Here is a 16,801-nt window from a genome sequence, read left to right on the forward strand (position 1 = left end):
AGACTCTCCTAATTATATTTTGTATACCTGAGTTTCTCTGAACTCTTGTGATTCCATAAAATGTATGCACTGCATAATTAATGACACCGCATACATAAACCTTGTTTCCCATCAACACTTCTTTTTATGATAGTGCTCTTTTATACCGTTACCACTATAAAAGGGCATTCCTATAATTGCATCATAGTTAAAAGTATAAATCATTTAACTACTATAATTGAAGTAAAGTGCACAAATACATCATGTTATCCAGTTCTACTGAAATGACTTTAAACCATTATACAACTCATTTAAACCTTTCCTATGATTCTTCTCCTTTCAATGGAGTATAAACCACTAGCTCTCAAAATTTGAAGGTCATTATATCCACTAGGATATGATTGGTTAGACATAACAGAAAACTCTATTCCAGCTTGATTAAATAAGAGCGTTCATTAATTACAGAAGAGCAAGTTCAGTTGTAGGTCAGGCTTCAAACTTATTTGAACCAGTGGCTCAGCAATGTCATGAGGACTCCAGTTCTTTCCATGCATCTGATCTCCAGCCACAGTGTCAGAGTCATTCTTCATAGCTATAGGCAGGCTTCCAGGCTGGGTTACAAGCTGCCTAGTATGTGTGCACTTAGTAAAAGGGAAGCCTTTCTCTCTGCAGAGTGAGAAAAAAAAGCAGCTAAATGATGGATAACCAGGTTATTTTTCTGTTCTCTCTTATTTGAAACTAAGGGGTTATCCCCTTAGATGACATGGGGTTATTCTTAGCTGAAACACACCTCCCTAGAAGTGACATATCACTCCAAACTGCATTGCTACTACTTAATGGAGGAGCCATAGAATGAATTTTGGGGAGTTAATTGCCAGGAACACTCTTGTTCAATCTGGAGAAAGCAAAGAAGCCTTCCCCCAGAAAACAGATGTAGGCCAAATTTTTCATGCAACCTCAGGGGCCTCACAGGGTTTTCTGAAGCACATGTACAGCTGCCCTACAAGTCTGTGATTTCAAGGCTATAAACTTCTAAACACTGGCCCACGGGAGTACAGTCACTCTAAGAGTATGTCTTTCATACTCTAGGGCCAGAGATTGCCACAAGCCTCCTTTTGATCTCTAGAGAAGCAAGGGCATCATGTAAACACCAGGATGTCTTTAGCCTTAATTTGGTATCTGGACCAATTCCTCCAGGAGTGCCAATTTCATTCTTTATCTTTATTTCATTGCAGGCTCTTTTGCCAGCCCTTCACACATTCCACAGACCGCTTCTTGTGCAGACCCAGCCGGTTTTCAGCTCACACTGATTCTCTGTCTTGGGCTCTTTCTTAAAAATTATTCCCTTACTTCCTCCGCGCTGATCAAAATACCCCAGATTCTGAAGTACAAATTTATTAAGCATTTATTTTGGTGTAGACATGCTAGTAGGCATTTTGTCTACATTAAATTGTTAAGTCTTGAAGACAACTTCATAACAAAAGTATTTTTTTGCCTTGTTCTAATATGAGGATGTCACTGATCAGAGAGGTTAGTTAGCAAGGGGCTAACTTGGATTTGAACCCAAATTTTCATTCAATTCTAGGTCATGTGCTCTTTCCACAGCTTCATCATAATCCTAGACTTTCCAGGCTTTCCTTATGCTTTTCTCCATCTCAGTTCTGAGTATGACAAAAAAAAATACGCAACGTTCCAAGCAAGTTCTTGGTAAATATCTTAGTCTTTTAAATATTTCAGATCTCACATTTCTGCAGTCAGAAAAAAAGAATCAGCCTTTGATCCATATTTCATCCTTCAATACACAATTACAGTATGGAAGAGAAAGTATTTCACCCTGTTTAATATTTAAAGATCTCAAAAAATCTCCACACAGCTCTCCATAGTGGTTGGACCAGTTTGCACTCCCACCAACAGTGCACAAGAGTTCCTTTTTCTCCACATCCTCGCCAACATTTGTTGTTGCTAGTTTTTTTAATATGTGCCATTCTCACTGGTGTGAGATGGTATCTCATGGTAGTTTTGATTTGCATTTCCCTGATTACAAGTGATGTTGAACATTTTTTCATATGTCTGTTGGCCATTTGCATTTCCTCTTCAGAGAAGTTTCTTTTTAGCTCTTCTGCCCATTTTTTGACTGGATTATTTTCTTTGTTGTTGCTTAGTCTCATCAGCTCTTTGCAGATTTTTGTGATCAGTCCTTTATCATTAGTGTTGGGTGCAAAAATATTCTCCCAGTTGGTGGGGTTTCTCTTTGTTTTAGCAGCACTGTTTACAATAGCTAAGCTTTGGAAACAACCCAAATGCCCAAAAATAGATGACTGGCTCAAGAAGATGTGGTACATATATACCATGGAATATTACTCAGCATTCAAAAAAGATAAACACATGCAATTTGCAGCAACATGGATGGCACTGGAAGGGGTCATGCTCAGCGAAATAAGCCAAAAAGAAAAAGAAAAATACCGGATGGTCTCACTCATAGCAGGAATCTAGAAAACTTAAATAAGGGACCAGGAAAATGAATATAAGAAAGTGAAAATCAAAATCAACAAAAAACTATGAACCAGAGACACTTTTGGGGGGTGGGGGGCGGGAGGGGAAGGATTGGGGTCAGAATGGGGCGTTTGCAATTGTATGGGGGAATATAAAAATAAAATTTAATATTTAAAAAAAAAAATAAATAAAGATCTCAAAAAAAATGGAGATTTTTTTTCCCCATCAATTGCAAAATTCTAATGTTTTCCTTTTCAGCTGTTAGAAAGGTCTTAATTTGATCGAGTAATCTGAAATTTTTGGAAAAAGACACAATAGTTTTTTTACCTACAATTGAGTCATAACTGCCTTTGAAACTCTCCATTCATTTTCCTAATTTTATTCACAGAGACCAGTTCTCTTCTCCACATTCCACTCAGGGGAGTGGAATAAGACAGAAACAGTCTTTCTACAATGTTGTGCTTTTGAAGCAAGACAGAGTTCTCCTTTCAAAGGCACTTGCTTAGAGAAACCATAATCACTCTGCAGTTCTGTAATACTGATAAAAACAAAAAACAAGTAGCTTCCTCTCCTTGAGGCAGAAAACTAGTTTGCTCTTTATGACATGCATAAATAATACCTACAAAGTTGGATGTGACACAAATGTATGGAAGGATGAAATAGTAAAACTGAACCTCTGGGTATCCTCACAGTTCTAAGGCTGGACTCTGAAGGAAGAGCTAAGTAAGTTAGAAAAAGGAGCATTTTGCAAAAAGACAGGGAAAGAGTTGTGGATTTCAAAAACATTAAGCCACTGGTATTAGATAGGCCTCTATCAGAGTAGATGCCAAACTGAAATCTGGTACAGGGCCTTAGAGGCCTCCAACCATGTCCAGGATTACCCACGTAGATGGAGGAGAGTAGAGAGTTCTAGAAAGTCCTGAGGAAAGTGCCCTGGTGGTGATGATGCATTCAGGGACACTGAAACAATGGCTACTGCTCACTCAATGGAAATACTTCACTCATAGCTTGGATCCTTAAAGGTGTGAACTTGTTTGGAGAAAAGGAAGGGTAGCTAGTCAGTCACTCCATAGTACCCCAAAGTCCTAGTTTATACCTGTCATTATCACTACCAATAGTTCTTTCTTAGAAAATCAGGTTATTTTTTTTCCTGGTCCCATATTTAAGTTTTCTAGATTCCTGCTATGAGTGAGGCCATCCAGTATTTTTCTTCTTCTGGCTTATTTCTCTGAGCATGATCTCTTCCAGCTCCATCCATGTTGCTGCAAATTACATCTGTTTATCTTTTTTGAATGCTGAGTAATATTCCATGGTGTGTATGTACCACATCTTCTTGATCCAGTCATCTATTTTTGGGCATTTGGGTTGTTTCCAAAGCTTAGCTATTGTAAATAGTGCTGCTATAAACAGGGGTGCAGGTGCTCTTTGGAATTGATGTTTCTATGTCCTTTGGCAGGAATCTAGAAAACTTAAATAAGGGACCAGGAAAAAGAATAACTATAAGAAAGAAAATATCAAAATCAACAAACAACTATGAACCAGAGACACTCTATGGGGGTGGAGGGCAAGGAAAGGAGTGCTTGGAGTCAAAATAAGGGGGTTGTAATTGTAAGGGGAATATAAAAATAAAATTTAAATAATAAAAAAGAAAAAAGAGAATAATGAAAAAAAGATATGAAATAAAACAAATTTAAAACTAAAAAAAAAAAAAAAGAAAAGAAAATCAGGTTAACTTTTGTGCCCTTGTATTAGGCTGACCATATAATATATGGTCAACTGATTCAACAATATAGTATCCCTGAGTGGACTAAACATGATATGGTTACCCTGATAAAACAACACAAAGACAAAATGTGATTCTCTTTGAAGCAAAAAGTCATTGACAGGGGAAGACCTCAGCATCCGGCAGGAGAAAATAAATGGCAACAGTGAAAAAATATCCCTAGTAATTGCACAACAGAGACCGTGGGGATATGAATGCTAGTTTTCAGGATAATCTAGGGGGTCAAGGGCGCAGCCAAAGACAGCCCACGATAACATCTGCCAATAGATCCTGTTGCCAAGGTTCCAGGATAAGAACTGGAAGAAAACCAGAAAACACAGGGAATCTTAGCAAGGAGATCCCATCAGCCACAATAAATAAAACAAAAGACAAACCATAGAATGGTCTGGTCTGCCTTATATGGCCATGGAGGTCGTGCACCACAGAGTAACCAGAGTGGCATTCCACAGGATGCCATTCTCTGGAGTTGAGCAGGCTACATGTGGCATTATTCCAGCATCTCTGTGTCCACATGTTGACCTAATTTTTTATGTATACACTTTATTAATAAGATTTCCTTTCTGAAACCCATACAATCTAGTCAATCATTTGGATGATTTGTTAAGGATGGTAGTGGAGGGGTTGTGTGCAAAAAATTTCATAATAGTCCTGGCAGACTTGAGGAAGGGAAATCTCTCCATTCCACATCAGAGAACAAAGTCTGTCATAGAATGAATTTTTTTTTTAAAGAGAGATACCATGATAAAAAAGATTTATTAGGGATTCTTCTACAATGTAGAATAATTCAGAAAGTGCACACTTTTATCAGTTCACAGGGTCTGTCATTTCCTTTGTATAATATTCTTTTGCTTGACAGGGAATACAATTAAAGATCATCCATATTAAATAGTAGGCAAGGCTAGTCAAGAGGATTACATTTATTATAACCCTGATATTGTTAACATAGTCATATTTCAAGTTGTCATGGAAAATATATACTAGTCTATTTCAAACTCAATTATAAGAGGTACAAAGGAGGAATCACTTTACATTAATACGCCCAGACTACAATGTCTTCAAGTCCCTACTTTTGCTACTATATCTAAATGGAGAAATAAATTTTTTCTTTGACAAAGGGTCAGAGGTGGCGTCGTTAAATGTGAACAAGAGATATCAATGACCTAAAATGATATTTTAATAGTTTTCTGGAATCTTAAAAAAATAATATAGTTAAATGGTCACTAATAACTCTTAAGATCATACCTTGTATATTCCTACCTTTTATGCCAATCTGTTTTTGATAGTGCCCTAACCTTCCAACCTAGAGCCTGTAATCCTACAATCCTGTTCATTTTTCAGTCCTTCTCTTCCAGGCTTTCCAGATCCTTTCAACAAAATGCAGTATCTCCATCCTTTACATGTACACCTATTTTATGGCATGCACTGCAATTTATTTTGTGTAGTGTTTATTTGTGTGCTTATCTAATCCCCAATAAGCCTCTTGAGCTCATCAGAGAGTCATTCCTTATTAACATGTCTGTCTAGCTATAGTATTGAGGACAATCTGTTAAACATGTTAGAAGCTAATTAATATTTATTTAATCAGACGGGGGAATAGAGAACAGATGCTTCCTTATAACTCTGTACTCAGTGTCCATGAAAGGAACCATTATCAACTTATAACAAAGTCTTTTCAACACAAAATTCACTTAGACTATATTCAGTATATGTTTTGTTTCAGTAAATTGTGGTGTCTTCCTCCCCCCCAAATACATCAGTTGGGATTGCATTTGGCTGCAAATAACAGAAACATTCTGTCTCAGGACAGAAGCAAGTGGCAAGACCTGGAAATAGAAGAGTCATACCTAAAATCTATCCAGAAAGAGATTTTTTTCAGAGTCCAAAAGAGTCAAAATTCTTTAACCTATACATTATTCATTCCTCCAGCCTTTATTGAAATCTATTATTTTTTCTAATGGCAGGAAACACTAAAATCAATACACAATAATCTATGCTTTCTAATAGCAAATAATTCAGTGACTTAAGGTGTGAGAAGGTATGTAAGGTGATATTCACAATTAAAATAAACCTGGATCTTAAGATGCTCATGATCTTAAAGGAATGGTCACTTTATAGTAAAAATTAAAAAAAAAAAAAAAAAGGGCCTCCCCGGTGTCACAGCGGTTGAGCGCTGGGTTGCGAAGCTGCCCGCGGCCTCTGCGGCACCAGTTCGATCCCCAGCTGTTCCCCGGCCACTGGAGGAGGGTTCCACATGGCGCGCAGACCTCTCCTGCCGCCCGCTGCTCCCCTCAGCAGCGTGCCTCGGTCCCTCTGCCTGCTCTGCTCCCCGCTTTGGCTCTGGTGAATTATCTCACCCTCCTGCGCTTCTGACTGTACCCAGTGCTTGTATAAACAAAACAAACAAACAAACAAATAAATAACATGCCTCTATTAAAAAAAAAAAAAAAAAAAGGACAAGCTCCTGGAAGAGACTCTCTAAAGCCTTAAACCTAAGCTAAGAAACCCAATATTATAAAACTATATTTGCGATTTGCAGTAACACTTCATCGTTTGTTCCTTCCTATTCACTCACGCTACGGAGAAGTCTAGGTGTACTTCTTGCAGTTGGATGTAGCAAACCACACTGAAAGCATGATGGAGGAAAGGCAGCACGAGACAGAGACATAAGAGAGATTTATGACAGAGAATTTGTCACTTTGGGCGTCATGGTAGTTTAGGATTATTCTAAGATCTACTGGTACTTGAGAAGAAATGCCACAGGAACCAATTAACTTTGTCACAAAATTCTTGTATGTTTTATTGGAAAATTTCACAAATTTTATGTTGCCAAACTGATTCAGTAAATTAGTCTGTCACTTCTCAGGTTAGCTTGGTGCCAAGTCAGTATGTGTTCTTGCCCACCCAGTAAGTAGCTGTTAAAATGCAAACAGCTTCTTGGGACTCTAGGGATATGGGATAAAAGTATTTCCCAACCAAATCAGGCAGGTCCAGGACAAAATTGAAGCAGGATAGTATTGGTGTGGCAGAATGTTCCAGAATATCAGTGAAGTTTCATATCAGAATAGGTTTTTTTTTTTTTTTTCCATATAAACACTGTGTCCTGGTCTTTGGAATTGTGAAGCAGGAACGTGAAAGGGTGTAAGATTCTTGTAGTTCAATATGTAAGCATTAGATCCCCCCACAAGTCCATATTCAGTGCTGATTCTTAAAATCTTGTCCTTTTGTCTGAAATTCCCATAATTTATAAAACTCTAGCCCTTGTCCTTAATAGTACAAACCTTCTTCATTCTTCTAATGTCATTTTAACATCATTTCAAGGAGGTAATAACTATGTGTGGTAAATCCACTATTTTTAACTGGAAATTCATTTCAGATTCTTCACATCTTTGTGGGCCTACCTTAATAAAAGATGAAGAATGCCAGTGTATTCTCTGAAGACTATATTTGACAGAACCTGGGCTTATGCAACTTTCAAAATATTCAGGCTTTAAATTTTTTATGAAATGTCAGAAAATGGAAGAGATAAAATGGACATTTATTAGCACAGTTTTCAAAATAGCCCATTTGTGTACAATAACAATTCTGTGACTGAAAACCAAAAAAAAAAATAATGCACTTTGAAAATAATCTAGGTCACTGAGTGATATAAGTAAAATTCCCAGAATAACGAGGCAGTGTGGTCAAGTGGAAAAAAACATGAACACTCACATTAGACAGGCCTGGAGTTTCAACCCAGCTGAGATCCAGCCTAATCACAGAACCATGTGTGAATATTTACACTTACCTCACTGAAATGCCACAGGACATCACTAATGTCACATAGGTAAAATGCCCAGCAGAGGTGTATGTGTACTAAACATGAATTCTCTTCCTTCCGTCTTGGCTGAGGTCTCTGAACCCGGGAGGTGACCCAGTATTAGAATGCCTGATTCTTTTGTTTCTAAGGGAGAGTACTTCATCCTTCTGAGGGATCCAGGTGACAGGAAATTGTGTACAACTAATTCCTACCATGAGAAAGCTGTACCCACTGTGACAGGCAAGACACTTGCTCGAGACATAGGGGCCCATTAAGCAAGCACCACATTTGACCTGTTGCCTGGGTTTATACACTCCACAGCCTGGCTTGCTGCCCATTGCTCCTTGTGGCGGTGAATCAACATTGTGACAGAGTGGGCACCGGGTCAATTACATTCCATTAATGGATCAAAGTCTTTCATTTAGACTCTTACAGCAAAGGAGAAGGAATATGGAAGATAGAGCGTTTAGGATGGACACTAACTTGGCAGAAACAGACACATTAGAATTTTTAAATGTAAATCTGAAAAAAAAAAACAAAGACTCGAATGAACTCACACAGCCTGGCTGTCAGAATTAAATCTAGTACATTGGTTCTCAGTTTCTTTCCCGCCACTACCCAGAAGTGGTCACAGGTTTCCATGAGTTCTCTCAGAACTTACAAAGCCCAGTAGGCGATCCTGTTGGAACTTACCACATCAATAGAATTTAGTCCATAAAAGTATGTGTCATAATTTTTATGCTTGTTTTTGTATCACTTTGGAAACCTGATTGGGGGAAACTAACATTCTTTAGTGAAGATGTAGAATTCTGCTTGTTTTTGCTTTTTTTTCAAGATTTTATATTTTCAAGATACCTTCAGTAACAATTCATGTTGTCTTCTCCTAAATACAGTGTTTTGTTTTTTTTTTACTCTAAGAAGTTCATGAAGGCAACTTCTAAAGAAAGATATTTAGGTTTCTCTATTATTTATGAATGTTAGTTACCTCTTGTATCAGTTTGCATTGAGAAAATAAAGGTGGAGGTTATTTCATATGATAGAATGAAATGAGACCCACAATTAAAAAATGACTTCAGGACCGGGAAAAAAATCCTGATAGGTAAAAAAGAACATAAATTTTCTTCATGTGGGATATAAGGACAACATAATTATGAAATAATTTTCAGAAAAAAAGATAGGATTACAGATGGGATTTGAATATACTATTTTAACATATCTTCAAACATTGTTTGTTTCATTTTATTTCTCACTAGGACACAGATGGTACTAAAAATTTCATTCTGAACCATATAACTATAATTTGTCTAAATGGATGGTTGCCATATGCATGGATGAATGACTGAGTTTGTTCACTTGGAGAGAATTTTAATTTAATTATATACACTGTTGCAGTTATTAGTAAAATAAAAGCTGGGGCTGTGTTAGCATGGCTTTTTTGTGGGGATATTATTTTGTAGGTGATTTAATTCATTGCATGCTTTAGTGATTAAGAGCACCCAGAGTGAATAGATTTATTTATGTTGGGATAATGAAGTATTTTCCTAATAATATTATTTATTTATCAATATGATAATAATAGCAAATGACAACAAGACTAAAGTAAGTCCCAAATTACCTTATGTCGAATAAGTGATTCGGGGGAGAAAAAAATACTTCTATGGTTTCATTTTGTCATTTGATGCAACTATTAATCTTGGGTATCTTACAGATTAGCTCAAAATAATGGAAAATGCGTGAATTTTTGTAACTAAATGGCTTTTGTTACTCAATAATTTATTGTATGTCTCTTATGAAGGTCTGTTTTCACTTTCCATTTAAGTCAGTAGTACCAAATATACTGGTTATATAAATACAGCATTTATAGTCATATCTGTAAAGCAAACTAAGCATCAGTTTAGAGAAATCACCAGTAAATCATGCCAGATATGTGTTGAGAAAAATGGAATTATTTATTCAAAATTCTATAAGCACTGGGTATATCCAGTCCTTCAAGATTAAAAACAACAATTACCTAGGTCAGGGAAATTATCTTCTCCTTTCTTTCTTTTCTAGGAGTTATCTTGGTTCATAATCAGTTCCTTCAGAGAACTCTCACATTTTCATTTTTGTGCAGTATGTTAACAATGATCAAAATGACAGTGTATGGCAGTCAAATGTAAAGCATTGCTTATATTGGTTTTAAAACCAGTAAGGAAGTTCATGTAAAGGCAGATTAATCTGAGAATATATTATTTCTTTTTAGTTCACAATCTTTTATTTCACAAGCCATGATTAATGGAGTGCCAAAATTAAAAATCTTATTTAAATGAAAAATGTTTAATACATTCTACATCTCATTTATATCTTATTGTATTAAGAGGTAGCCTAACTTTAGTCTGTGAACATGACATGAGGATGACATAATCTTTTGTTTTAAAACCCTTAGGTATTCCTTTCAAACACTGAATTTCCAAAGACTTGCTATTGATTAAAATATTAGTTCCTATTGTTTTGACTTATTAAATTTAAAGAAACTAAATTAAAATTTAAGTGGTGTTCCCCCCCCCAAAAAAAAAATGTTGAAGTTGCAGACATTCCTAATGTCTGCACATTAGGAATACTTCCTGATTTCTATTAAAATTCCTTTGGTTCTTAGAAAATAAAATGTAGAAGTATTGTATGGTTATGTGCTTGTCCTAGTGTAATAGATGTCAGCTGCCTAGGCGATTCCGAATCCCCTAGCTGGCTATAGTCACCTCATCATTTAATATTTAAATTAACATGTTCAAGTATCCTGACTTACCAGGAATGGAAACTAGTTTCCTTTTGAGAGGATGGGGAGTGTTTGTTTCTCAAAGCCTCTGGTTCCAGCAATCTCTTGATTTCTCTGAGTTTTGATCTCTGCTTCACATTTCACATCCTGAGGATGCATCCCTTTTCCATGTGGCGTCAATAAGCTGTACATCAACCTGATTGTCACCTCCCACACAATACACATGCACACCACTCTCTTGCAGGTCACTTTCCCCTTCTCCCAAACTTTCATTCAGTCAAGGCTGTGACTGTGTTAAACTTACTGGAGAGTTTGGGAGAAAGACAACACAGTACAGCACACACATCAGACAACTTGAATTTATTTAATAATAGGTATCTCTCGCTTTCAATAATAGGTATCTCTCGCTTTTTTTGTATTCCAGCCACTGGGAAGTTTCACTATTTCTCACTACTCCTCTGCTCCAGTTTCTGACCACATCTCTTGCCAACTGTGTCTCCTCTGACTCTCCCACCTCCTCCCTGATAAGATTACCCTTCCAGCTCCAAGGTCCTTTTTGTATCTTCACTGCAAAGAATGGGGGCTACTCATATTGTCCCAGTTCGTGAAGGCATGGTTTGGGTAGGGCTAGGGAACAGGAAGTTTATTTTCTAAGCCAGCATGTACTCCTGTTCAGCACAGATCATGCTTTCCCAAGGGGGACTCTGTAGCTATCAGCTTTTGTTGTCTCCGCTTTCTATAGTAGATAGAAATTTTAGTATTAAGGATTTAGAATTTATATGTGAGATGAAAGGGAGCCGTGGCTAGTGAGAATATGGGAACTGAGGCCTAGAGAGATTAGCTTTGCTTGAGGTTATATAGCACTTTCAACAGAAAGTCTGGTCCAGGGATGTTTCCATGATTTTCTGAAACAAGTCAATTTCTCAGAAGCCAATTAGGCATTTCAACTCTACATTTAATTCTGTTCTATATTGCCAGCAGAGGTCCTCCAGGAAAGAATGCAAGCATATTGCAGGGGCAGAACAGAGCTCCTGCACACCTATGTCATATTATCTCATCTACTCTGGCATGTTCACTATTCATTTTTTGTTTTCTGTTAAACATTCATGTAGTCTCTAATTTCTAAACATAGTTGTGATGCAATGGAGGACAGCTTTCACACGCTTTTACTCAAAGTCCTTTGCAGTCTCCATTAGATATAAAATACTAAGTTTATACCTTCTGACCTACAAAACAGTGCATTAGATAAATGTCTTACATTCCTGGAAAAAAAACGAGACTGTGTGGGCAGGGAGGGAGAAGTAGAAAGATAGAAATATAATTGTAGTGGGGGGGAAAGGCAATTGGAAAATGATCAAATTCAGTCATGTTACTAAAATACACCAATGTTAATCTTACAAGAAAAATAACTGACATCCTTATCCAGTAATATTAATTAAATATCTTTGATAATAAATTAGGTTTCTAACACTTCTGTCTTAAATTTGCTATAACAAATTCCTAAAGAAACAGTTCATAAATATTAAGAAAATATGAGTAATAACCCTGAAAGTTAGATTTGACTAAAACAACTAACTGAAAGCTTGTAAGATGAAGAGAAAAATGTATCCAAACCACTTCTGTTCACAGAAAGAAAAAGTCCTCTCAGCAGAATTTAGCAACAAATTGAGCTGTAAACATTTGTCCATACAATCAGCAGGACAAAGGAACTGCTCCTGTGAGAGCAGCAACCAGATCCAGGGCTCTGGTCTTTGAAGTTGGACATATTTCCCCAGAATTTCCACATTCTTCTCTCTTCCACCCCACTGATAGATCACAAAGGTAAATTCTTGTTTGTTTCCTTTTTCTGATATCCTGCCAGAAATATACACTCACTGATAAAGTCCACTGATGATCCATTACATACTATCATCCAAGGTTTCCATTATAAATGCCATATTAAATGAGCCCCTTCTGTTTCATTAATGCTCAACAAGCATTGAGTAGCAATGATGGTGCCAATGACTCTTATTGTATAATACCATTAAAACTCAGATGTTTCTGTACAAATCAAAGACATCAGCTCCACGTACGTTTTTGTCCAATCTTATTTCGATAGCAATGGATGAGTCGTGAGATTCATTTGGAAGCTCAAATGGTGGCATCTAACCATTCTTGTCATGTTTCTTTTTTTCTCTATTCCTCTAGTCCTTATTAATTACAATAAGATAAGAAAAAAAAAGAACAATAAAAGAGGAAGAGATGATGGAAAGGGTAGGAACATTTGGAGAATAAAATTTTAGGTTGACAACTATATTTTAAAATTTCTAACATGGAACAAGTAAACATAAATATGTTCAAATAATACACATTTAAATTTCCTTGTACTTTCTATACAAATCTCATGTGTTCCTTTCCTAAAGCCCTAGTCTTTCCCCGAGACTTCAGTCAAAGTTTTAATTCATTTACCAGTTGATGAATTGAGTCTACCATGGCTGCTACAAGTACTAGCTCCAATGCAGTGAACTCATGTGCACTGAAGACACAGCTCAGCTGTTGGTCTTGTCCTACAGACACCACCTGAAGTCCTTAGGAAGGGACTGGGACCTGGGCTTACTTTGTGGGGGCACTTTAACTTCTGGGGGGTTCTGACTACTGTGATGATGACTTCATCCAGACCTATCCACTTTGGGTCCTGATTAAAACCCCCATTTCTGATCCAGTCCATCTATCTGGGCCATGTGGTTAAAATGGTCCTGGACATTTACTTTAGCATTGCTTCAGCAGCTGTGAATATCTGAACACAGCATGTTCCAGAGGTAAGGAAGATGACAAAGTTGGCTAGAGCAGCATGCAGGGAGTGGAAAAAAAAAAAAAGATAGTGCATCATTCTAGAAATTAATGCCTGTTATATCATTTGGTGTGAGGTCCTACAAGAAGATTTGGGTGATCTCAGAGCTAACTTCTGTCATTGTTTTTGCAACTCAGTACAGTAACAATGATAAGTAGGAAGAAAATAGGGGAAGAAATAGCATCAGCCCTTCCCCCTCAGCTGTACCTATAAGTCCCTTGTACCTACAGCACTAGGGGCTCCACAGGCCTTCTCTAGCCAGAGTTCCATACTCTGTATTTTCAAAGCAACACCCAGGAAGCTGAAGCACAAGAATATGACATTGACAAGTGGTATCTGTCACCAAGAGCTTTTGATTTCACCTCTTTATATGCAATTCTAATTTGCCCCTTCCTCCCTTATCCATTTCCTAACACGGACCTCATTGAGAACCTCTTAACTTCTCTATTTCTCCACTTTTAATAACCCTTTAAAATACTGAACCAAAATTAAGGGGCTTCCCTTGTGGTGCAAGGGGTTAAGTCTCAGCACAATGAAGCTATAGGCAGCCACTATAGCTTGAGTTTGATCCCCAGCCAGGGAGGTGACCCACAGGGCGCCGCAGACCTCTCCTACTTCGCCTGCTGCTCCCCTTAGCAGTGTATTTCAGTACATCTGCTTGTTCTGTTCCCCACTCTGTCTCTGGTGAATCCTCTCACCCCCTGCACCTCTGACCTGTACCCCAGTTCTTGTATGCATAAATAAATCTTTTAAAAAAATAAAATACTGGAGCAGCCTCCATACTTGCTCCTATTCCAGTCCATTCCTCACTCTCCTGTCTGAATTTTCTAAAATGAAAGTATGATAATGTCACCTTCTTACAGCCCTTTAGTTGCTTCTCAAAATTACAAAAAAAAAATCCTGACTTCTTAGCCATAATCTTAAATATTGCCCTCACCCACTTTTCCAGACTAGTCTTCAGCCGCTCCCATTAAGTCAGCAAAATAACATTCAGCTTAAACACTATTCACCTGTGAACCAACATACTTTCTCTCTGACCTGAGATCACCTTCTTTGTTCTCTTATTCAAGATTTAGCTGGAGTTTTATGGATTCTTGAACTCCTCCCAGAGTGGTATTGTGGCACCATTCCACATGCCAGCATAGCACTGATAGCAATGGATTTGTTTGCATGTTTGCCCCTTCTGCCAAAACGTAGAGTCCTTTGATTGCCCACTGCATAGCAGTGCCTTAAAGCATAGCAATTTTTCATAGGCATGAACTAAATGCTTATTGAATACATTTCATAGAGAGTTTAGTTTTAGTGTATAAGGGATCTGCAGGGATGTTGAAAAGATGACCTCCAAAATGCTTTCCAAATCTCAAATTTTCATTTGTGGATGTCAGTCCTTTTCATGGTTTGAGTATTGCATCTGTTCATGAGTTCCATCCATAACTTCAAGGCACTCTTCAATCTGAGTTTTAGACCACAATGTCTACCTGCTACATAACTTCACCTATTAGCTGAGTGGGCATCTCAAATTCAATATGTCCAAGGTTAATTCACAATCTGCTCCACCATTCCACTTTCCTGTATTCCTGAATGACACCATCTTCTTCTTTGGAGACCACATTAAAAATATGCAGGATGGCCACTTTCTCCTCCTCTCTGAAACCAGTCACTGCCTAGTCCTATGGATTCCTTTTCCCAAAGACCAATTCTTCTTGTCACTCCATCAAATTGCTTGTGACTTTAACAATTTATTTTGTGTTTCATCCTGTGTTTCCATCTCTGTTTCAGCACTAGATCCTGGAAGATTTCTATACTATTGCTGCAAAGCCGACACCTCTTACATAGGTTCGCAAGTAGACAGCAGGTGTTCATCAGCGCTTGGTAGAATGTCTGAATGAATGTTAGGGTGTTAGGTTTAAAGGTCCTTGGAAGCATGTATCTTGTCATACACTTTGTTGTCCCCCCATAAAGTAAAAGGCGTAAAAATCAAGAAATACATTATTTTATTAATTGAATATTGTCTGTTATTGTAACTCAGAGTTGCTGTAACAATTAAGTGTACTCCAAAAAAATTCTCTTCTTAAGGAAAAAAAAAAAATAGACTCAGCTCTATTGATAGAAACCATCCAGGATCCAGGTTTCCCACCCCTTTCAGTGGCCTGATGTGCAGCGGGGGAGGAGCGACGAGCGAGCTGGGCCTCGGGCGCTGGGAGCGCGGGGTGGGGGAAGTCCCGGAAGTCATTGAGCCGGCGAGCGACCGCCTCTGCGGGATCAGCCGGGGCTGCGGTCCCAACAATAACAGGCGCTCGCAGTGCGCGGGGGCTGCCGGGGGCCCGAGTGCGGAGGCGGAACCCGACTTGGGGAAGGCGGGTGGGACGTTTCCCAAGGCCGCAGGGGATTGGAGGAGAGAGATGAGGGGCGGTGCAACTCGTGAAGTGGGCCGGGCAACTAACGGGGCGACCGAAGAGAGAGCGTGTTGATTGGGCGGCTCGGAGGGAGACGGACCAGAGCCGACCGCGGATTGGCCGTGGCGGCCTCGGAGGCGTGGCCAGCGCGCAGCAGAGGGAGCGCGCGGAGCGGGCGTCCGGCCTGCCAGCCAGCGAGCCGGAGCCGCGGGCGAGCGGGGTCTGGTGGAGGAATTCGGCGCGCGAGGCGCGTCCTCCAGCCCCGCCGCGGCTGCGCGCCGCCGCCCGAGCACTCCTCTTCCTTCCCTCCCCTCCCCTGCGCTCCGGCCTGGGGTCTCGGGGCGGGGAGCGGAGGGAAGGGGCGCGGGAGGAGGAACCGAAAGCCGAGTGAGGGGCGGAGGGGTCCCGGCGCGGGGCGAGGCGCGCGCTGCCGCTCGCGCTCCGGCCGTGGCCCGGCGCCTGCGGGGCTCCCCGGGCGCCCGCAGCATGCAGGCGGACTGCCGGCCACCGCGATGGCGAGCCGGGCGGTGGTGAGAGCCGGGCGCAGTCCGCACGGTCCTCGAGTCCGGGCCGCGGCCGCCGCCCCCGCCCGGGCCGCGCTCCCCCCCTCCGGCTCCTGCGCCCTCCCTGCGCGCGCCAGCTCCTCCTCCTCTTGCTCCTTCCCCATGCCTCAGTTCCTCCTGCTCGTCCTCATCCTGCCCCTGCTGCTCGAGGACGCTGGAGCCCAGCAAGGTGAGCAGAGCCCGGGCAGTGTGTGGCGCGCGGAGCTCCC

General features: G+C 39.8%; 1 protein-coding gene across 2 annotated transcripts in view; it reads left to right on the top strand.

The window, feature by feature from the left end:
- Positions 1-16,228: 16,228 nt before the first annotated feature.
- DCBLD2 (discoidin, CUB and LCCL domain containing 2) overlaps positions 16,229-16,801 on the top strand; it is a 71,453-nt gene continuing 70,880 nt past the window's right edge. Inside the window, exon 1 of one of the 2 annotated variants that reach the window (XM_037525661.2) lies at positions 16,229-16,761. In XM_037525661.2, the coding sequence (XP_037381558.1) occupies positions 16,542-16,761 (220 nt within the window). In that variant the 5' untranslated portion in view covers positions 16,229-16,541. The remainder of the gene's footprint in view (positions 16,762-16,801) is intronic. The other variant, XM_037525662.2, reaches the window with a different exon arrangement.

Source organism: Talpa occidentalis, unplaced genomic scaffold (genome assembly GCF_014898055.3).
Source record: "Talpa occidentalis isolate TD23 unplaced genomic scaffold, MPIMG_talOcc4v2.1 talOcc4.4, whole genome shotgun sequence".
NCBI classification, from domain to species: Eukaryota; Metazoa; Chordata; class Mammalia; order Eulipotyphla; family Talpidae; genus Talpa; species Talpa occidentalis.